Below are 21,288 nucleotides of genomic sequence, written 5' to 3'. Positions count from 1 at the left end.
ATAGTGTTTAATTGCAATTTTGTTGTTGGTGGCGTGGTGGTGGCAAGTCTGTTTTAACTGCTCAATTTGTTTATTCTTTGTCAGTACGGAGCAATTTTTTTCCGCTCGCTCTGTTGTTGTTTCATTCTTGACTGCAGCACACGAACGCGATATCACGCATTTATTTATTGTGCACCGAGTGATTTTTTTTTTCTCTCCATACTCTTGCACATCGTTAACTAGTGTGTTTTGTTATTAAAACAAATACTTTATTATGATATTTGAAACACCGAAAATTTAATTGAACATGTTTTAGTTGTAACTCCTATTTTCCAATTCCACTGAATGGATGTGCGCGCGCGCGCGCGCGCAAGAGCACACACAAATATATACGGGTGAAAAAGGAGATCGGCGGTGACGATGCCAATGATGGTGATGATATTACGCGGCTATTATTTGCACTATTGTTTAGATGGAATATGATAATATCATTTTTAATATGTAAATGCCGTCGTTTTATTATAAGATCAAACGTTGTTGTTTTGAGCGAAATGCGCAAACACACAATAAATACATCATCCTGTCATGAAATCGGCGTTACATGAACCGCGCGGTCAGATCACGCAAAAAAAATGAAAATAAAATAAACAATATTCAACGCTAAGTCAATGTGTATGACTTTCGGTGGGCACATATCGTAAACATGGAAAACACACATACACACATGAACAGCTCACCCAGTTACAGTTGAAACAATCATCGAAACATTTCTCTCTCTCTCTCTCTCTCTCTCTCTCTCTCTCACTTTTTTTTTCGCGAGAAATATGATAATGATGTTTATATGAAAATGTTATGTTTTGCACCGTGTTTCTCTCTCTTCGTTCTCTTCATATCTATCTGGGTTTAGGTGTGTAAATTGAATATATGTCGCTTGATTTATTACATTTGCAACACGGATCTTGTTTACTGCAGGCGATTGTTTCATCGAAATCGATTTTTCTCTCTCTCGCTTGTTTATTATCCAAGCTGTGTTTACAATCACTCGTATTCGCGCAGTTCAAACGAAACGGTAACACGTAATCGGACAACAATGACGTGATGAATTTTGATTAAAAAAAAAATATTTCGCTTGCTGATTTTATTTATACAAACAGGCAACGCAAAACAAATGAATCAACCTTGGTGTGTACCTTCCCAAAAATATCACCACATTAATTTGCATACTTTCGAGTTAAAGTTCACCAAACATTTCAGTTTTTCATTTGATTTTATATCAAGTGATGGACTTTTTTTTCAGTCAGGGAGCGAATAAAATGGAGGAAAAAACAAGATCTGTATCATTGATGATTGAAAACCATGCCACAACGCGGCGCATTTATCCCACATGCACGACAAACAACAACGACAACAACAACATCAAACATCATATTGTGACAACACATTGCGCGAGAGAAACAAATTCTTTCTATCTAATTAAATTCTAACTAGGCTTCTGAACAACACTGATTTATGAGGTGGTAAAATTAACCGTTTTGTATTTCACATTTTGTGTTCGAGGTCGAATTCAGAATATGTGAGAGAGAGAGAGAGCGTGTGTGTGCCGCTCATTTCCTTTCCGATAAGAAGATTGACGAACCAATTTGATTTTACATCAAGAGAGAGAATGAAGAAAAAGTGTCTGCCATTTGAAATTTTTCAATTCGTTTCATCTCGAAAAAGTCAAACTTTCTTTGCGATATTAGTTTGGCATTGAATGTCCATCAATGATTAATTTTCCAACAGTGTGGTCTCCAAGAGGCAGCAATATGAACGAAACGAAATGAGATAGACAGTGTCTCCCCACATGCAGAGTTACTCGACACAAAATCAGTAGTAGTCAGTGTCATCTGAGAGAGAGAGAGAGAGAGAGAGAGAGAGAGAGAGAGTGCCTACACACACTATCGATCACATCTATCGAACAAGCGGCCGGAGCAACAATGTTAAACATGATTTTAGTCGGCATTTTTTTTCTCCGTCTATGTTTGGTGACTTTTATTCGGCTGCAGCCTTGTCGATATGGCATTTTGGTGAGCGATAGAAAAGTGGACGGAGAAAGAGAGAGCGCGCGCGTGTCATGTTTGCCGGTTATGAAATGGTTGAATAATCGTTACATATTATGCACATTGCACATTGACTGTTGCATATGGTCACATGAAAACCATCGGCTCAAACAATCGACGCATACAAATGCAGGCAGCGGGCAAATAAGCGGCACTTTCGATTTTATGTGGTGCATTTCACGCGTGTAAATTCGTCTCGACACACACATACACATACACACGCCATGGCAGATTGCACAAGCCTAGACACGGTAGATCCATTATATCATTTACAACGCGCACCCAATGCTCGAAAAATATTGGATATTTATGTGCAAAAATTTAGCGTATCGATATTGGCCTAGAGCCTCTGCACTACATTAGATCCGACCATAAATTTGTATGCATGTCAATATGGTTTAATAGTCGCAAACCGGCTGTATCTCGCTCTCACAAACACACACCAAACGAACGGACGGACGAACGAGCGAACAATGCAATTTGTATGTGCACCACTTTGTGCCAATGAGCATAAAACGAACCGAATAAATGGAAATTGTTCACATTTTCTTCGTGCCACGGCCAAAATGCAATTTTCACAATTTTGCTGCCATTCGTATGCACAAAAGCGCGTAGTCACACACACACACACTCACTCACTCGCCGACCAAATAAATACGACAAACAATGCGAAGCTAAAGAGAGCCACGAGGATTGGCCACGATTCAATGACGAACGAGCTAATTTATGTGCAAATCGATAAAAATTATTGTTTGGCGTCTGCTGACAGGTAAACGTCCATGGAAATTGCTTAATTGCTGCATTTGATTTCCTTTCGCTGTGATATTTTCGAAATTGCAACTATTTTGCGCTGTTCATTTTCACACTCGCCATGCCAATCTCTCAGTCAGGCGGCTGCTGCTGCTGCTGCTGTTGTTGCACCGATTCGTTTTTCTTCTCGGGCAGCTGCACACGAAAAAGTGCAAATGAACTTATAAATTTCCATGTAAACATTTGCATCTGTTTTAACTGGTTTCAACAAACCGCTTTACAATTGCAAATACGCACAATATCTTCATGTTTTATTTGCATATTTTCGGATTCGTTATTTATTTATCTGTGTGTTCTTTTCGGGGGCCCTCGGTTCAGAATTGCTCGGTGCATTGGTGGTCCGTCGGAAAAATGTCGGAGGTGGAGGTGTGTTCGATTCGCATTGCATTGCATCGCATCGACACATGCACATTTTTGCAGTCATTCGTTGGTTTGCCTCGCTGTCTCTCCCTCTCTTGCTCTGACCGGTTTGCGTGTCAGGCACGTGGAAATTGTGCAGCAGAGACAAAATATCTCGGCAAATGTTTAGTCATAAAGATTGTCTCACCAATATGTTGCAGTGACAATAAATTTCTGTTTGATGTGTCATATATAAAATGGGTGAACGGTTATTTACGTTTGGTCACTTGGTATCCAATGTCAATGCGTTTTCCAAATTAAATTAATTGTTTGCTGTTTTGTTTTTGGATATCCCCGTGTGTCCATGTGCTGTGCAATGATCGCACATACAAATCGATTACTTTCGAAGCATTTTAATATATGTTATGGATGCTAGGCGCGATTTACACTCCTCCGACATCGATTTTTTTTCCATTCGCCTTTTCTCTTTTTTTAACATCGTTCTTCGATTAATATGCAAAAAATAGTGTTTTTCGAAAGAATTTTCGCATAAGATGAAAAGAAAAGATATGACATGCGAAGGCAATATTTATCCACATGACAGGATTTCTATCCTCGCTGCTGTTAATCATACCGTTTCTACTTCTATTTTTCCCCTGTGTGGATTCCACATGCTTGTTTACCCACATCGTTTGCATTTCATGTATATACTGGTATTGGTATTTAGACATCAAAAAGAAAGAAGAAAACGGTTCTACCGGAATGTATTCACAGTGATGTTGCACTTTTCTCCGGCCGCCAAACGAAAGTGGGTGAGCCAGAACCATTTTGTGTTGTGCACAACGGAATGCATTTATATGTGACAAATCTAAGAACCGCGCGCACTCGCTCCGTGTACACATTTCATTTCTCTCATCTTTCAAATCGAACTATATTCGTATGATTCACGATGCTTTGAATTGCTTCGATCGCCAGGTCGTTTGTTTTTTCATCACGTCGCAATATTTACGTTTTTTTTTTCAGTGCGAGTTTTTGCGATTCGTTCAACAACACAACTCGTATAAGTATTAAAACATTTTAACGCCTGTTAAACAAGTGAGAACTGATGCGAACAGATGAATCGATTCGTCGTGGCTCTCTCTCTCTCCGTGAAAGTCGATCGCGAATTTTTTTTATCGACTTTGTTCTGGTGTTTGATCCACGAAAACTTTCAGTTTCACTTCTTTTACACAAATAAAACTGGAACGATTGTCGAACATGCAAAAATCAAAGTGAACGAATTCTTAGAAAGCAAATAAAAAAATGTGAAACGGTTCGGTCTGAGAAGCGGAGAGCGAGAGAGAGAAAAATTGTATTGGCAAGTGATATAGACTTTTTGGCAAGACCCCACACAGTTCTTCGTTTCCGCCATTGTCATAAACGATGATGCTTACAATTATATAGTCAAATATGACACCGATCGATGATGAAAAACCGAAATAAAATTTATGAACAAAAAAGCAAACACAAAATGCTGCAACAACAACACACCACACCACATCAAAACAAATGCACTTCTTTTATTCATTGGATGACGATGAAGTGTGTTTTTTTTGTTTTGAAGAAGAAGAAGAAGACAAAAAAAAAGTGAAGGAAAATTCTTTGTGGCCAATTTGTTTTCTTCGATTTAAAGTCGTATAAATAAACTGGCGTGCAGATCTGCTTCTAATATTCAATATTTTGCTACCCATTTCGTCCACCACAATCTGAAAATTACATGGCAAACAGTCAGCAATGAATGAACGAAAAGAAAAATTAAAGCCAAGAAGAAAAAAATACACACACCGAAATTCGTCGCGGATCGTCGACAGTGAGTATGAGCGCAAGCGAGAGCCATTAAATTGAATTTTCAAATATACGTTTGTCATACACCGTCAAAAATACTATCTATAATGTGTCGTTCGGGGGGATTTTTCATTCATAAAAATATCAAGCGCACATTTGTTGGTCTCACACACTGACTCTCTCACTCTCTCACTCTCTCTCGCTCGCTCGTTCTTGCTCCTTGTTTTTCTCGCTCTCATCCGAGAAATCAAGTGAACGTGTCGAATAGACGAAATCTCACGTTCATACAAAAGCATAAAAATTGTTTTCGTTCTCTCTTGTCTCGAGTATTCGATTGCTATATCGCGCTCACTCTGCTCGTCTTTGTGTGTTGTGAGCGCGTGTGGTTGTTGTTGCTTTCTCCGTATTTATTCATACAACAGATTATTTAATGATTTTCGATATTTTTGTTTTATTTCACCGCGTGTGTCTGTTATCTCACGCCATCGAACCGACACAAGCGCACAGTATTTTTTACTGTCGCAAATAAATGAGGTCATTTCCATAGATGATTTTTTTTTTCTTCTTTCCTTCTCGACGACTCCTTTCCGGTGTGATCCTCTCGCTCTCGTTCACATTCACTCGCTCGCCCAATTCGGTCGCTGTATCTCGTTCGCGCCGTTCTAATGAGATATGACGAATGCTTTTACGTTTAGAAGAACTCTTGAGCATTTAATAGCTTAAGCTATGTAATAGGAGTGTGGCGAAGGTATGCCGCGCTTAGTTTTCTGTTAATTGACTTTGGCTTTTAAAAATTTGTTTTTTTTTCTTCCTATCCTCCTTCTCATCTACATTCTAAATTGAAGAATCTGAATTATTGACCAGTTGCATGTAATGTGTGGCGGTGACAGTGGCTGCGACGGCGGTTTGGCCTTTTCACAATTTTACTAAATTGAATAAATCAATTTGGATTTTTAGGCCAAATTTATGACTTGTCAAGTGTCATAACTCATTTTCGAGCTCTTTTCCTCATGTATCCATATTTACCGATAGCCACCTAAAAGCGATCTCCATTGCAAAGGCGTCTTTCGCAAAAAAAAAGAAGTGCCATCCACATTTCTTAAACGACATATTTTTAGAATGAAAGAAACAAAAAACAAAACTCCGACTTTCCAAATAACATATGAATACTTTTAAAGTCAAACAAATTGACATCGAAAGCATTTCTTTCAATTTATATGTTAATGTTGACGCGTTCACACTTCTCTCTCGCTCTCTACATATCCAAATGAGATAATGTGAAAGCCCGTTCGGCTTCATTGCAAACGAATTTAAAATGAACGGCGACAGATAAAAATTATGTTTTTGTGAACAACAAAATCCATCATCTCTTTTGCCTTCTGCAATCGGCAAATGGACGAGGACGCAACCAACTGACATGAAGCCAAGAATGAAAAAAAAAACAAAATGCTAATGAAAAATTATCGAAAATTTTCAAAGCTAATTAATTTATTTCATAATTCCACGGTTGCCTTGTCGAAATGACGGCATCATCCGTTGTGTGAGCTGAGTATGAGTGTGTGTCTGTGTGTGCAGGGATGCAATCACTTGAAAAATCGGATATATTGGTGCAGTTGCTGCGGTTAAGTGGCATTGTGTGTGTGCCCTATCTCTTGTTTGCTGTGCAACAGAATTGGCTGACTGCTCCAGCCACCCAGCAAACCAGGCAAACCGAGCATCAGAGTGTGAGAGCGAGCAAGAGAGAGAAAAAGCGCGAGCACACACATATGCATGCAACTGCACTCACACGCTTAGATTACAAACTAGACCGCAAAATGGTTTGTTTAACACCATGTATTCATTTAATTTTTAAAACATGTGTCTCATCCATCATTTTTTTTATGCACGTTTATCATACATGAATATGTCTCTCACACATAGTTTGCTTTTTTGGGATTGTTGATTTTATTTTTGGTGGGTTTGTGTGTGTATACACTTTCCCCAATACGGCAATCAACGCATTTGCCCTCTCTCATACGACGAGCGCTTGAATGAAAACAACAACAACAACAAAACAGCAGCCTCATCATCACAACAACAACCAACGACAAACAAAAATCGCTCTATTTAATAACCAACTAATAAAGCGAATGAGCATTCAACACCGCCGAAAGAAAAACACTGTCGACTTCTCCGAAAAAGAGTATCAATATAAGCTAATGAAAATGAAGAAAACAGAATCAAAGAAATAATACAAAGTAAAAAAACGACTGACGATCACACACACGGCAAAAAGGAAGCCCAAAAATTAAACGGCTTGTTTTCCATCACAGCATCGTCTCGATCTTTTTTTTTGCCTTTATTCTGATGTTCTTTGTGTCACATTGTGATTGTCACATTTGCACACATTTCGGAAAAACACGAAATGCATCGCAAATGAGTCATGCCGCGCCACACATTCGAAAAACACATTGCCATTTCAAAGGAAAATGTGCAAGGCCGATGTAAATCACAACATCAGCAGCCGCCTCAAATTAACAATAACAGAACCCACGACGATGTATTGACACGAAAGAACGACAAAGACATGCTTACCAAAAATATTTCGGACTTGAATCAAAAAACCTGAAATTCCGTTATTTCAACCGACAAACTTTCGGATTCGGGAACACATTTTCGAGCTGAAAAAAAAGATCATATTGCAAATGGAGAGGCCATTATTTTCATCTTTGACATTCGGTTCAAGAAAACATACACCCAAACCTTTCTGTGGAATCGAACAACATCACTGGTTCTGTGAGTTCAAAAAAAATTTCTTTGTCACTAAGGTCGAAAACCATTTCAGACACGTCAATTGATAAGCCAAAAAAAAAACTCAGACTTGGAATGGTGGAATGGTTTGAAATATTTTAATCAGTTTACAATTATCACATTTATGATTGTCGTCAGAGAAACAGCATCGAGATGAGCGATGGTAATCGATCATCACAGTGTACGCGGCATTGAAATGCTTCTCAAAGCCATTGACTCGTTTTACCTATTCGTACCCAGTGTGGCTGGCTGGCTGACGATGTAAAAGAGCAATTGAAATTCAATGGAATTGCCGCCATTCGAAACGAGCAAACAACGCGCATTCACATTTAATAGAACACATCTAGTAATAAGGAGTTCATTTCTATAAAATCACCAATTTGTGCTGGCATATTCAATAGGCTCATGAAAATTATATATATATATATACATATAATGTGCCCATATATCAATATTTCATGCGGTCGCTTTTGTGTATGCGTTTGTTCGCTTCGAATGGTGTGGTGTGTGTGTGTGTCTGTATGCTAGTACTCATTGCCACGTAAAACGTCGACGGCTCGTAAATGGAATATTGGTAATTTGGGCGAAAGGAACAAGAAAAAAAAACGAAGCAAATAAATATTGAGCGAGAGTAAGAAACAATAACATTGTATTGTATTGAGATTTTCTATTTTTGTTGTTTGATGTGTATTCTTAAATGCTCGAGTCCGGGCTCAATGACTGTGGATGCTGCTGCGGTTATTTAAGATATGAAATGAGCTCGATGCTGTGGCCGCTGCTGCTGCCGCTGTGTGATTACCGCTTCAATTTCTTTTATTCAGCATTCGATGAGCTGCGTTGTTGTTGTTGTTGTTGTTTTTTCTTTTCAATTTCATTTAACGGTGGAATGAATTATAGTTTTCCTGATTTATAAATAACAATGAGAAGTTCTGTTGAAGGTTCAATCAACATCAAAATCGCCCAAAAGCAAATCGTGTGTGCTGGCAATGTGCAGGTACTGGCGAAACCGGGTTTTGTTTCTCCGTACACAAGACCAGCCTTGTATGAACAAAAATTATCGCCAGATTATTATATTGTATGTAATGACCAGTGTGTGTATATATATATATATGTTGTGCCACTCCACACGCTACACCAATCGTACATTGGCTTTTCATTTCTTTTTCGTATGGTCGCTTCTCGCTCAGACAACCCGTATGTGGTTAATTGATATAAATTAAGGTACTAAAAAAGTACGCATGCATTTTGCCGTTATGTTCACTCACACTCGCACAAGACACTTTCAACTAAATTGATGAGTTCGCGTTGATGCGTTGGTGAAACGCTTGCGTTTGTTCACATTTTCTTGTAATAATGCCGTCATTTGACGACGACTACAACGACGACCAGCAGCAACCATTCTTACACACAATATTTAGCTTCATAAACAAAACAACCAAACGAATGAAACCATTTATGTTTACTTTGAAATGATTTCTTTTCCATTTCGTTTGTGTGTTTGGCTGAAAAGATGTCGTGATCATTGAAGCATCGCACTCTATCGACCGCACGCTGTCACGTTCGCAAGCACAATTCAACGAAAGCACAAGTTCCATTCATTTCAATGTTGATTTTTATTCATACACACCGTTCGTGTTTCACCGTCTATGAAGCAATGATAAACGTAGATGAATTGCAGTGCAAATGGCTAGCCAGCCTTCAGTTTGGCTTATTATTCAGTTTAGTTGGTAGGTTGGCTGGCTGGCTGGCTCACTAGTACTTCATTCCCGTTGACGGAATTTCGCATACGTTGTGTGTGAGATGAGATCATCGCACTGCCAGTAACTCAACACATTCAATATATACGACGTATACATTTGGCGTTATTCTATATACGATACTTACGCATTTATACACGTGTTCAGTCACTTCAAGTCCACCATTACAAAAGCAGCAGCAGCAGCAGAAGCAGCAGCACAAATAATTTCTTTGCATTTTCGCATTAATCAAACGAAAAGAATAATAGCACTTACCATTCGCCGCCATTTTTTCTCGCTCGCTTCATCTTGTTCGTCGCTTCTTTGTTGTTCGTTCATTCCGTTGTCTCTGTCCCTTCAGAAATTGCGAAGATGTGCGAATAGATGGAAGTGGCAAAGATGCGGAGAGACAAACAAAAAACCGTTTATTGCTTGTTTTTGGTTGGGCTTTTGTTTTTGTGCCCATCATTGATCGAATCAATAAATGAAGTTGTTTCACATTTGGCCATATGCTATCTATAGTAGTGTTCACGTTATGGTTTTTGTGTTTGGAGAGGGGCCGACAGAGAGTAGTCGCGCATGCAAAATTTCGCGCAACATATGTTATTCTGGACACTTTGTTGTTGATCTTTACAATTTCCAATGGACTGACTAAACGGCGAGAAGAAAATGTTGCTTTCATTTTTGGTCAAATCCAAACAATTCGCCAGTTTTCTACTTTGCGAATGACGCAATTCTCCTTAGGTACTCCGTTGTTAACACTCTTTTGTTTTAAAACCAATTTTTTTATGTGCATTTTATTTTATTCTCACTCGATTTTTAATCAACCCAAATAAAACGGAACGAAAAAAAAGAATTATGAGTTTCTTTCGAAAACAATAAATTGACGACAACTTGACGACCATAATTATGCATATGTATTTATCTCACTGTGTGTTTGTTTTTTTTTCTCTCTCTCTCTTTTTCTCTTTTCGTGCCATTTAGACTCGTCGTTGGTGTCAGGTTTATCTGGTGATAACGAGAATATGCCAGTTGATTTTTTTATGAAGCATCGTGCACAGCACACACCGACATCGACACATTCATCGAATAGCATCAAAGATGAAATCAATGATGAGAAAAGAGGTAGTTCCATTAGTCCAAGTATATCGGTGGACGGATCATACGCATGCTCACAGTGCTCCGCCTCGTTCCCAAATCGTGATCAACTCGAAAAGCACGAACACGAAACCATGCACTCACCTAGTTCGCAACAATTGGTGGTAAGTAATTTTCTTAGCAATTTCATGCAAACCGTAGGGAAAATAAGAACATAGACGATATATAGGTATAGAGCGAATAGGACAATATACAACATTTCGTAATTTTTTTTCACATCTAATAGCCCGTGTACTGTTGTTTTTTTTTTCTTCTCATTCGGGCTCTCTTCACCTTGAAATACACAGCTATCGAGAAGCATGCAAATATGTGTGTGCATGCTTCGTTCTCTCTCCGCTTTTTGTACTCTTTGATTTGTGTTATTTTTCCTCTCGCCTTCTTTGCAGTTGTTTTTATTGTTTTTGCTCGGTAGCGCCTTCGTCGAGTGCGCAATTTCTCTTCTAAAACGAGCTGCAATAAAACCAATGAGCAAATGTTAGAACATTTGTCCCGTGCAACAAAAGGCTGAAATAAATGTCAAATTTTGGCTACAGTCAACACATTTTTTTCACTCCTCTTTGTGCTGCTGCTGTTGCTGCAGTCGTAAATCGCATAAATATTAAATTATAATGGCTCAGATGATCGTAACAGGAGAAAACATTTATGTTCTCAAACACTTGTTAGACAAAAGTGACTTTGAAATGAGTTTCTCACAACTTTGGCACAGCGAAAACCGAGGAGGAAAAAAAATCCCAACTCGAAAAGGGCAAAACGATGAGAAAATGACTTTTTGCACGCTGACGTTTGTGCATTTTTTTTCTCCTTCTTCTTTTTTCTGTGGTTCGAACCAAATGCTGTTTGAATCAGTTGGGCTTTGCCGTATCCATTTTCGTTCATTTTGTTATGAGAGAGGAAGATGCACACACAAATAAAAATGATGAAAAATTAAGTCCGAAATTGAATGAAAAACACGAAGAAGTGCATACAACGAAAATACACGTGAAATTCGATACTTTTTCCTTTATCGCCATCAATTCGGAAAAAGCATAGCTCTCTATGCTCTAGTGAGAGACGCAAACACACTCGTTAAATCTCAGCTTGTTTCGGGGGTTTTTCTGTACGTTCATTTTCAATTTTACCGGATAGACACGGTTTTTTTTTCTTCTTCTTTCCTCTCTCTCTCTCTCTCTCTCTCTCTCTCTCTCTCTCTCTCTCTCTCGCTCTCGCTCTCTGCTCTGCTCGAGTTTTCATCTTGAAGTAATACAAACATAACACGGGTATTGCAATGTCGTCACAAAGTCGAATATTCGATTTAACCGAAATTCAATCTCTTTGTCGGTCGAAAATGTTAATGTATATCTGTTTAACTTCTCTTTTTTCTCTGATTTTTGGGGTTTTTCCTTTCAAATCTACCGTAAGTGTACTAGCGCAGCTCGGTGGTACGTATGGGCTACGCTTTCAATCCTGAATTGAGCTACTTTAATGGCAAACCATCACGTGAGAGAGATTCGAAACGTTTCTGTTTCAAGAGGAACAAGAATCAAGCATGTGATTCTTCAATGCCATACAATTTATTAATACAATCAACTCATTTCATTCGGCGTTTGACAAATGGCACACACTAAACGGGTGATTATGCTCGAAATGGACCACAATTCGAGTGATATATACATAATGTGCAAATTTGTTGTTGTTTCTTCTCTTGCTCGCGCGTTTGCTCGCTCACTCGTTGAAAACGGTGATTCAGCTTTTGGGTGTGCGTCAAAATGCATCGCAACAAGGCCCATTTCCTGAATGATATACACCGTTGAATGCGTGCTGTTCACGAGCGAGTCTGTTGTTTTCAACATAAATAACATTTTTATGATTGTAATTTTGAGTCAGTTCAACCTGGAATTTATGTTGTTTTTAAATTTAGATCGGTCTAAAAATACCTTTCAATCGCTTGGAAAAAGCCAATTTCGAACACACACTGAATCGATTGTTTGAACTCATGCGTGCTGCTGCTGCTGTTGCTAATGCTTCGTTTTTTTTTCAGTCGTTCGCTGTCTTCCTCAATATTCTCTCTGTCGTTCTGCGTATATTCTGTTCGTAGCATTTTACCGCTATAAATTCAAGTACTTAATTGAAAAAGAAGAAGAAGAAAAGAATAAATTCAAGTATTTGATTCTTCAGAAGGCAACAGCGATGGAAAAAAAGAGAGAGAGAGAATAAAATGAGTGCGGCGAAAAACAATAAAATGTATTCATTTCTACGTGGACAAATTTTATCGCTTTGCCCTGAACAACAACGAAGAAGAAGAAGAAGAAGAAGAAAAAAAACTCACGTCAAGCGAATGACGGTAAATGAAGGGATAAGCAGCACACAAAATTAAAAACGAACTGATGAAGAGCAGCCGAACGTACAAAAAAAAAAAACAGAATGAAAAGAAGAGAAACGAAGTAGAAAAAAAAACGCAACTCACATCAGCATTAAAAGCGAAACGGTTATTGCTCTTGTTGTTCGATCTTAATTACTGATCTCGACATTGCTCAATAGGAGAGAGAAAGAGCGCGTGTATGTGAGTCGGCCATTTTGTTTAAAAATATATGGAGCTGTTGCGTTTTTTTTTTATTATTTCTTCTTCGTCATCATCGGCGTTGTCGTCGTCGTCGTTTGTGTTATTTTGGAGAGCCATAGTTTTGCATATGTCGTTCAGGTAACAAAGAAGAGAATCACAACCAAGAAGTCAAGACACAAAGAGAGAACCAGATAACAAAAAACGAAATCAACTCCAAAACGAATAAATCAAGCGATTTAATTTTTTTTTGTTTCTTATTCTCGCCTGTTCGTTGTTTCGTCCATAACCCGGCACTTCGTTCGTCTGTGTTCACATTCTTATTTCGTCGTTCGATCTTATTCTTTGTATTCCATGGTCTTTATCGTCGTTTTGATTTTGCGTTTCATTCGCTCATATAAAAAATGGATCATTCCGGAGCAGGAACATGAGATGGAAAAAGCAAAACAACGAACGAACGAATGAAACTATAACAACAACATTGTGTGTATGGATTCGTAGTCGAATGAACGTGTTATTCATCTCATTTCGTTGTTTATCGATAGGTAGCGTAAATGGCACACATGCAGCGACTATATTCTCTCTCATCCTATCTCTCTACATCCGTACAAAATTGTACTTGTAACACACGAAACATCAAACTTTATCATACACAGACCATGTACACATGGCACTCAGCGGCCCAAGCACACATACACACACACACACACACATCCACACTAAACGACGTCGACTGATGAAACAACAACAGCAGAGAATAAATAAAAAACATAAAATGAAATCAACAAATAAGCAGGCGGGAGCGAAAGAGAAAAAAATGCTACACATAAGAATATAATATGTGCGCTACACCGACAAATTTTTCTTCAATATAAAGAATATTACCTATTAAGAATGACTGAATACAAAGAGACCAATATGGCATATTAGAAGCACACACTATTTCATCACACGAAAAGACATGATTTCAATCCCGAAAGAGAAAACAACAACAACAACAACAACAACAATTTGAGTATAAAATCATAAGCTAGTGTGTACATATTATGATGTGATGGGCGAATGGCGGCAAAGGCGGCAGCGGTGGTGGTGCACAAACACTTACCAAAACCGAAAAGACGAAGTGTATATATATGTATGAACGTGCATTCTGATGTGCGCTTTTCAGACTACATATAATTTATCATTTTGTTTGGTGTAACGACATGGGAGAGTTTTTAATGAAAAAAAAAACTACGTGTAGTAGAGGACACAGACAAAAGCCAGGCCAAGGAAAGTGTGCATGAGCGAGAGAAAAAGAGAACGCGTACAGCATCGAATCGAATGGGGAGAGGAACAAAAAAAAGTATACACGAACGAATCGTTCTATCAGTCAGTGTCGAGATGTCCGTCTGTTTTTGTTTCTACAGCAAAAAGAATTAAAACAACCAACAGCACACAAAAGAAGGCAAAAAAACATGCCGTGTGTGACGTGAGAGGTCAAAAGTAATATGAACGAAAACGACGATAAAAAGTTTAGTTGAAACGGGAGAAACAGAGAGAGCGAAAGCGAGCGAATGAAAAAAAACCCGTGCTGCATTTCGGTTGAACATAGTGATCTCAGTGCCGATCGGCGTTCTCAGATACACATGCACAATATGCTCTCTTTTGATGTTAAATTCCAACATCGCATACATTCTCTGCCGTTCACTTTTATAATAATTCTTTTTTTTCCCTCTATTCCAATTCACTCGTTCGTTCATTCCACTTTAATATTTTCACCGCGTTGATATTCGTCCCGACCAATCCGATTCAAGGTTCATTTCAGTTGCATCCATTGTTTCCATACTTGGCCATACATAAACAAAATGGACAAATGACCCGAGCCACCGAAGAAAATAACAGATATCCAACGGAATTCTTGCGTGTTTTCATTTTTCAACGCTCTGCTTTTTTTCTATCTGCTCTCTCTCTCTCTCTCTCTCTCTCTCTCTCTCTCTCTCTGTGTGTGTGTGTGTGTGTGTGTTCATGTTGAGCGTGCGAGTGTCGAGATTCCAGGTTTCAATTTTGCCACATGCTTTGAACATTCGAAATTGTTGAAATTGCGTTGCCATACATTTCAATGGTGTATGTTTGTGTGCATGCATTAGGCGCAAATACTTTGTGTACTTTAGCATCGTTGTTTATGTTGACAGAGGTAACTATGATATTTTTGTATCGCCGCTTTTTTTTCGCTCTCCTTCTCACTCACATTTTCTCGCTGCCTTCATCATAGGAACAGCATGGCCAAGCACAGACCACAATGTTGCCGATGCATTCAGAATATGTTCTCGATGTGTCAGCCACAAAGTTATTACATATTTACTTAAAATTCAAAACAAAATAAATAAACTTCGATCTAATTTCATGGAATCGAATTCAAATGCGATCCTTTGCGTACGCTACACACTAAACACGAAACATACCGCACACAACACCTATGGCTGTCGATTGAGCACGATGATGATGACGACGATGACGACGACGACGACGACGAAGCGTTCAGCTTTCGATCGAGGCGCAAAAAATAAACAAAATAAAGCGATATCATCACTGAAATGTGATGAAAACGAACGTGTTCGTTGTAGATAAATATTTTCCGAAGCGAAAAATCACTTTTTTTCCACTTGCCTTCACTCGGACGGCTCCTTTTAGCAAAAATGTGCAAATGTCTAATTTTTCTCTCTCTCTCTCTCTCTCTCTCTCTCTCTCTCTCTCGCTTTTTCTTAACACACATTGAATATCTTAATCTATTTGTTGAGTTTTCATCGCCTGTGTTTAAGACGAAAAAAAGGGAATATCGTTAAAATGAAAGAGCAATTGGAAATTACAAGCGGAAGTAACGTGAACAAAAATACATACATATATCCAAAGAGCGAAAGAGGAAAAAAAACGTGAAGCTCGTACGGGAAAAGGTTCGATTGCAAAAAGATTTTTTCGAAGATGGTCAATATAATAATGATGGTGGCTTGGTTTCAGTTCATTTTGCCTGCGAGCAAATGGAACGAAGAAGAAAAAAAGAACAACAGTGGAACGAAAGAAATTTTTGTCACACACGTGTATCGGTCCACCATATTTTTGTGCATTGTATCATGGTGTTGTTTGAGTCTGGTCGAGGGAAGAAATTACGCAAGATAATGTACAGTTTCAGTTACACCTTCATAATACGCACACACACACACACACACACAACACAAAAAAGCATGAGCTTTCATTGCAGTACAGATATGGGGCCAAAAACGGACGAAAAACCAAACGCACGAGCACAAGAAAAAAAAATCGACCATAAATTTAACGATTATGACCATTTTTATCATAACAAATATTGATATAACCGAAACCGATACTCGTGTATGATATCATGGAAGAGTGTGAGTAGTGAGAGTGCAAAGGAAATAGGTATTATTTCAGCTACACAAACTCATAATCTGGCCCATCGCTTGTTTCAACAGGCGAGCGAGAGAGTGACTGGCTGAGAATGGGAGAAAGGGACGCGAACAAGCGAACAAGCGAACCAAAATACTCACTTCACCACCACGGTGTTGATAATAAACATTTTTCCATACACCCAATCTAAGCGACACAATTTTGTTGTTTTTTTTATTTCATGCGTATGAGTTTTTTTCCCTGTCGTTTCGTGTGCTTGTTTGTGTTTTTTTTCTGCATTCTCACTCATCTAAACACAGAGAGGAAATTTGTGTGTGCTCCTTTTTTTTTACTTGGTTCAAGTCCAGTCGAGTTTTGCTATTCGAACGCTATAACATTTGGGTTGGCGTTTCTCTTTATTTTTTTTTTATTCGCTTCTTCAACACTTCTTATGCCTCTTGGGTACACACGCACACATATACACGCAGCCACATTCTAATAAACATGTGAACACCATGCATATACACTTGTTCATGCACTGCTAGGTGCTTTCATATGAAAATGTATTTAAGTTAAGTCAAGATCGACGGCATCATAAGAGAGCGAGGAAAAAAATGAACGAACGAACGAACGAAATGAAAGAACGTAAAAAAATTATTTCATGTGATATCAACAGCGACAGTACATTGGTCTACCCTGGAGCTGTACTTTTCCTAATCTAACGATGCTCGATGCGCTGTGTGTGTGTGTGTATGTTACATACGGGCAAAATAACAACACCGCTAACAACAACAAAAGAGTGACGATAGTGTCGGCCAAAGACACAAACATACACATTCGCTCAGTGTTTTGTGTGTGAGAACGAAATGTGAGAGTGAAAATGTCACACGATGTTGTGTATATTTTTTCAGATATGAAAGTGAAATGCCTCGATTTCAGACCGCGTTTCACGTATCACACAAACCAGAGAAAAAAAGGTTCAGAATCGAGAGAAATGAGAGAGAGAGAGAGAGAGAAAGAGAGAGAGAGAGAGAGTAAAATGGACGCAGAATGAGTGGATTTGCTCCTGAAGTGAAGGCGCTCTCTGCATGCGTACGTGTTTTGTGTAAATGTGAGCACGGCATGTGTTATTCGCCTTGTGGTACACGATATTTCTTATAATGGCCTCACCACAGTCGAGCAATGAGCCTTTTTACCATCATAAACATTTTCGGCTTGCACACACAAAACTATAACTTATTGCGAAAGATGACTGCTGACGACGACAACAACAGCAAACGGCGACAGCAGCAACAATAACGACGACGATCCTAATGACGATGGTTTCAATGTTGTTGCCCACCAAAACATAACAACATCTTGCACTCTCCTCTGTACTCCATCCCAATCGCACACTCACAATCAAAGGAACGACAAAGTTTTCAAACTTATTCGAGATATATTTATCAACCGAAAAAAAAGTACAGATAAAAAAGAAAGAAAAAGTCAAGTTTTAGTTTCACTTTTTTTCATCTCTCTTCCTCTCGTTTGAGATATCATGGTATCGATGCGAACGAACGCAAAATGTAAAACTGTATGTAAACATTGGACACGGTAGAGCGACCGTTGATAAAGTTCAAAATAACAACGATTCAGTTTTTGAGTTTATTGCCATTGCCACGCATCACACGCTCATATTGACAGTGGCAAAGCCAACAAACGCAATTCATCTTATTGAATTCACTGTCTTACTTATTGTTTTTGTTTTATCCTCAAAAATAAAATTGTATTCGAATTGCCGTTATCACAGACCGCATAGTCGGCGAAAACTAAAACACAAATTACGATTCGCCCATCTATAGGCAACATTGTGATAAACAAACACACACGCATTGAAACATTAGGCCAATTCAGCGAATTTTTTCTTCTTAATCGTCGTTCTCACACTCTTTGTTGTTCTATATATACACGTCGTATGTACACTTTGTGTTTTCGGTGAAAAGCACATACCACTTGTTATCGCCACCAATGCGAAGCAAGACCCACCTTATCAGTGACGGCTTATGAACAGGTTAAATGCGACCCCACCATTTTCTTCGGAATTCTTTTTCATGCAAACAACTCAAGTTTTTATTGAGAAAAAAAACACCCATTTTTGACGTAAACACACGCACATATCTGATTCATACCAAAAAATGTTAGCTCTATCAAGAAAGAAATCGAATGAAAGGGAGAATGAGGTAGAAAACAACAGATTGTGCATGATTCACAACGAATATTTCAATGGTCGACCACCAAATTAAATGAAAAAAAAAACAAAAGATTTGTTAAATTGACAAATAAAAGAAACTATGCTCTCCACATTTAATGCGTAATTTGTCAAAGATAAAGTCGCTGATCTAGTCACCTTCTCTCGAAATTATTGTAATTGTATTGTAAAGTGATTCATTTTCGGCTGAAATATCATCTATGCAATCGAATGAATCATTCATTTAACGATGACTGTTAACGACGTGTTGCTTTGAAACATGGTTATTTGCTTCCATTCACAGTTAGAAAAAGAATTTGAATACAATTTGAATGTATTATTATCAAAATCAAGTTCGTTGTTGATGGAAATTGCAATCGTGGCGAAAATGGAAGTTTTGATTCATTATTCATTGCGCTAATCGAATAAACGGTGGGATGTCATTTTTGTGAATTTTTTTAATAAACACAATAAACAATACAATGCAGTTTATTTTCGATGAATTTTTCTACTTGAACGCATTTTTTGCCTCGCGAACAAAAGCAAACATCATCAATATTTCTTGTATATCGAGATTTAAAATGCTTGCGCTGAGTCAGCCAATAAACAAATGGCTTTTAAGCATCGGTATGTGCTGACTCAAAATGACGTGTCGATATTTTAAGGTGGCTCAAATTTCAATCGCTATACCTGATCGCAGAACATAAACATAATTTAGAATATAAACCAGATTCAATGCGCACATTTTTATGAATAGCCTTTTCGGAACGATAAAAATTTTTGCTTGACGTTCGAAACGACATCTGATGTAAACGAAATTAAGTGGAAATTCGGTCAATTCATATCTTGTTTCGTTTTGATTTTTCTTCATCGTTTTCGGTTTCCTCGCGTTGCCGTCCGGCACTTCTGCCTGTGTTCGAGTGTCTAATTTGTGTATTTGTATACAACAAATGCCGATCATCGCATTCCTCCTTGACATTTAGCTTGAATGGATTAAAAGACGATGTAAACCTTCTGTTTATTTCGTCGAAATGAACTAGTGAGAGCGTGTGAGCGAACAGAGCTTAAATTTTGTGAAATGTTTTAGCGCGTCTGGTTATAAATCGATGAAACAACAAAAATTTGTTCAATAAAATACCGACCAGTTCATTTGCCGATTATCAAAATTGGATGTACCGTGTAGCTAAAACTGATTTGCCCGTATGTCGAACGCCATCATTTCTTATTTATTTTTATTGTACGCTTGAAATAATAAATTTTGCACGAAACCAGAACGCCGAAGCCGTTTGGATTCAACACAACCGAATGCGTGTGTATGTGTGTGCTTTTCGTGGTATTTGACTGACACACTAAATCGAATAGAATGAAAGTTTGAAATTAGTGTCTAAAATAAAATTATAGACACACATTTTACGTTGACGAGAAGGAAAAACACACAAATTTAATCTTGTTGCTGTAATGTATAGTTCTTTATTCCTGTTTTTCTTCAATTCAGTCGTAGAAGCGACAGAGAGCGAGAGCATCTTATCGCCATTTGCACACGGCTCAATCGCGGCCACATATTCAACACAGAAAACTAAACGAGAAAAATCTAGTGAAGCGATCAACATTTTAAACACAAATTAATAAATAATAATTTAATTCGGTGTCTGGTGACTATGTCGACGACGACAACGGCAAACGGTGTGATCGTGGTGATCGGCGATTCGCTTCGCTTTTTATTTAGTGCGTTCTCTCTCTCTCTCTCTCTAATAAAACTAATGAGAATGTGTTTTGTCTATAATCGCAGCCATTTCAGATTCCTTTCACACATTTTTCTCATTCTCTCGCTCTCCCTGCCTCTCTTTCTCTTTCATTTGCCTTGCATTTATTTTGTTTGATATCTTTCGACCTGACTCTCTGATTCACGTGTAATTAACACAACAGCTGAGTGTCTTTATCCCACTTTGTCGTCAACTATTTTAAGCGTGGCTTGACTCAGAAAATTCCGAATAAGATCAAAGAGTATGGGATTAAAATGTCGACCAAGACCCTTGAAAATGTGTAGAGAAAATGCAGGTGATTCCTTGTGTGCCCTACTGTAAACAGGCCATATCAATCGTCGGCCATTGTGATGAAATTCAATCGGCGATGATGACGACGCTGCTGTCGACGTGTGCTCTTCAATCAAGAGTTCATAATATTTAATGAGGTGTCACACTATAAAAACGCCCCAATCAATGTGATAAACGTAAATAAGAGAAATCATTTCGTTTCATTAGCATTTCAGCCGCAAGTTGAGTGCCATTTCAACGAATTGCGATTTTGTTTTCTCGTGAATTACGATCGGCGACGCGTTTTTTCTTCTTTTCCTGCTTCTTCGTTCCGTTCGTGCGACAACAAAGTTCTCCAGAAAAAAACATATTT

General features: G+C 38.3%; 1 protein-coding gene across 1 annotated transcript in view; it reads left to right on the top strand.

Moving 5' to 3' along the window:
- The window catches only part of LOC129578636 (zinc finger protein 1), a 41,385-nt gene that overhangs the window by 8,393 nt on the left and 11,704 nt on the right, over positions 1–21,288 (top strand). The window contains exon 3 of the mRNA XM_055467495.1: positions 10,562–10,839. Coding sequence (XP_055323470.1) covers positions 10,562–10,839 — 278 coding nt within the window. The remainder of the gene's footprint in view (positions 1–10,561; positions 10,840–21,288) is intronic.

The sequence above is a fragment of the Sitodiplosis mosellana genome, unplaced genomic scaffold (assembly GCF_009176505.1).
Source record: "Sitodiplosis mosellana isolate CC-2019 unplaced genomic scaffold, AAFC_SMos_1.0 Smas_scaffold_6226, whole genome shotgun sequence".
In the NCBI taxonomy this organism is placed as follows: Eukaryota; Metazoa; Arthropoda; class Insecta; order Diptera; family Cecidomyiidae; genus Sitodiplosis; species Sitodiplosis mosellana.
The sequence above is the reverse complement of the archived record's forward strand: the minus strand, read 5'-3'. Positions and strand labels throughout refer to the sequence as shown.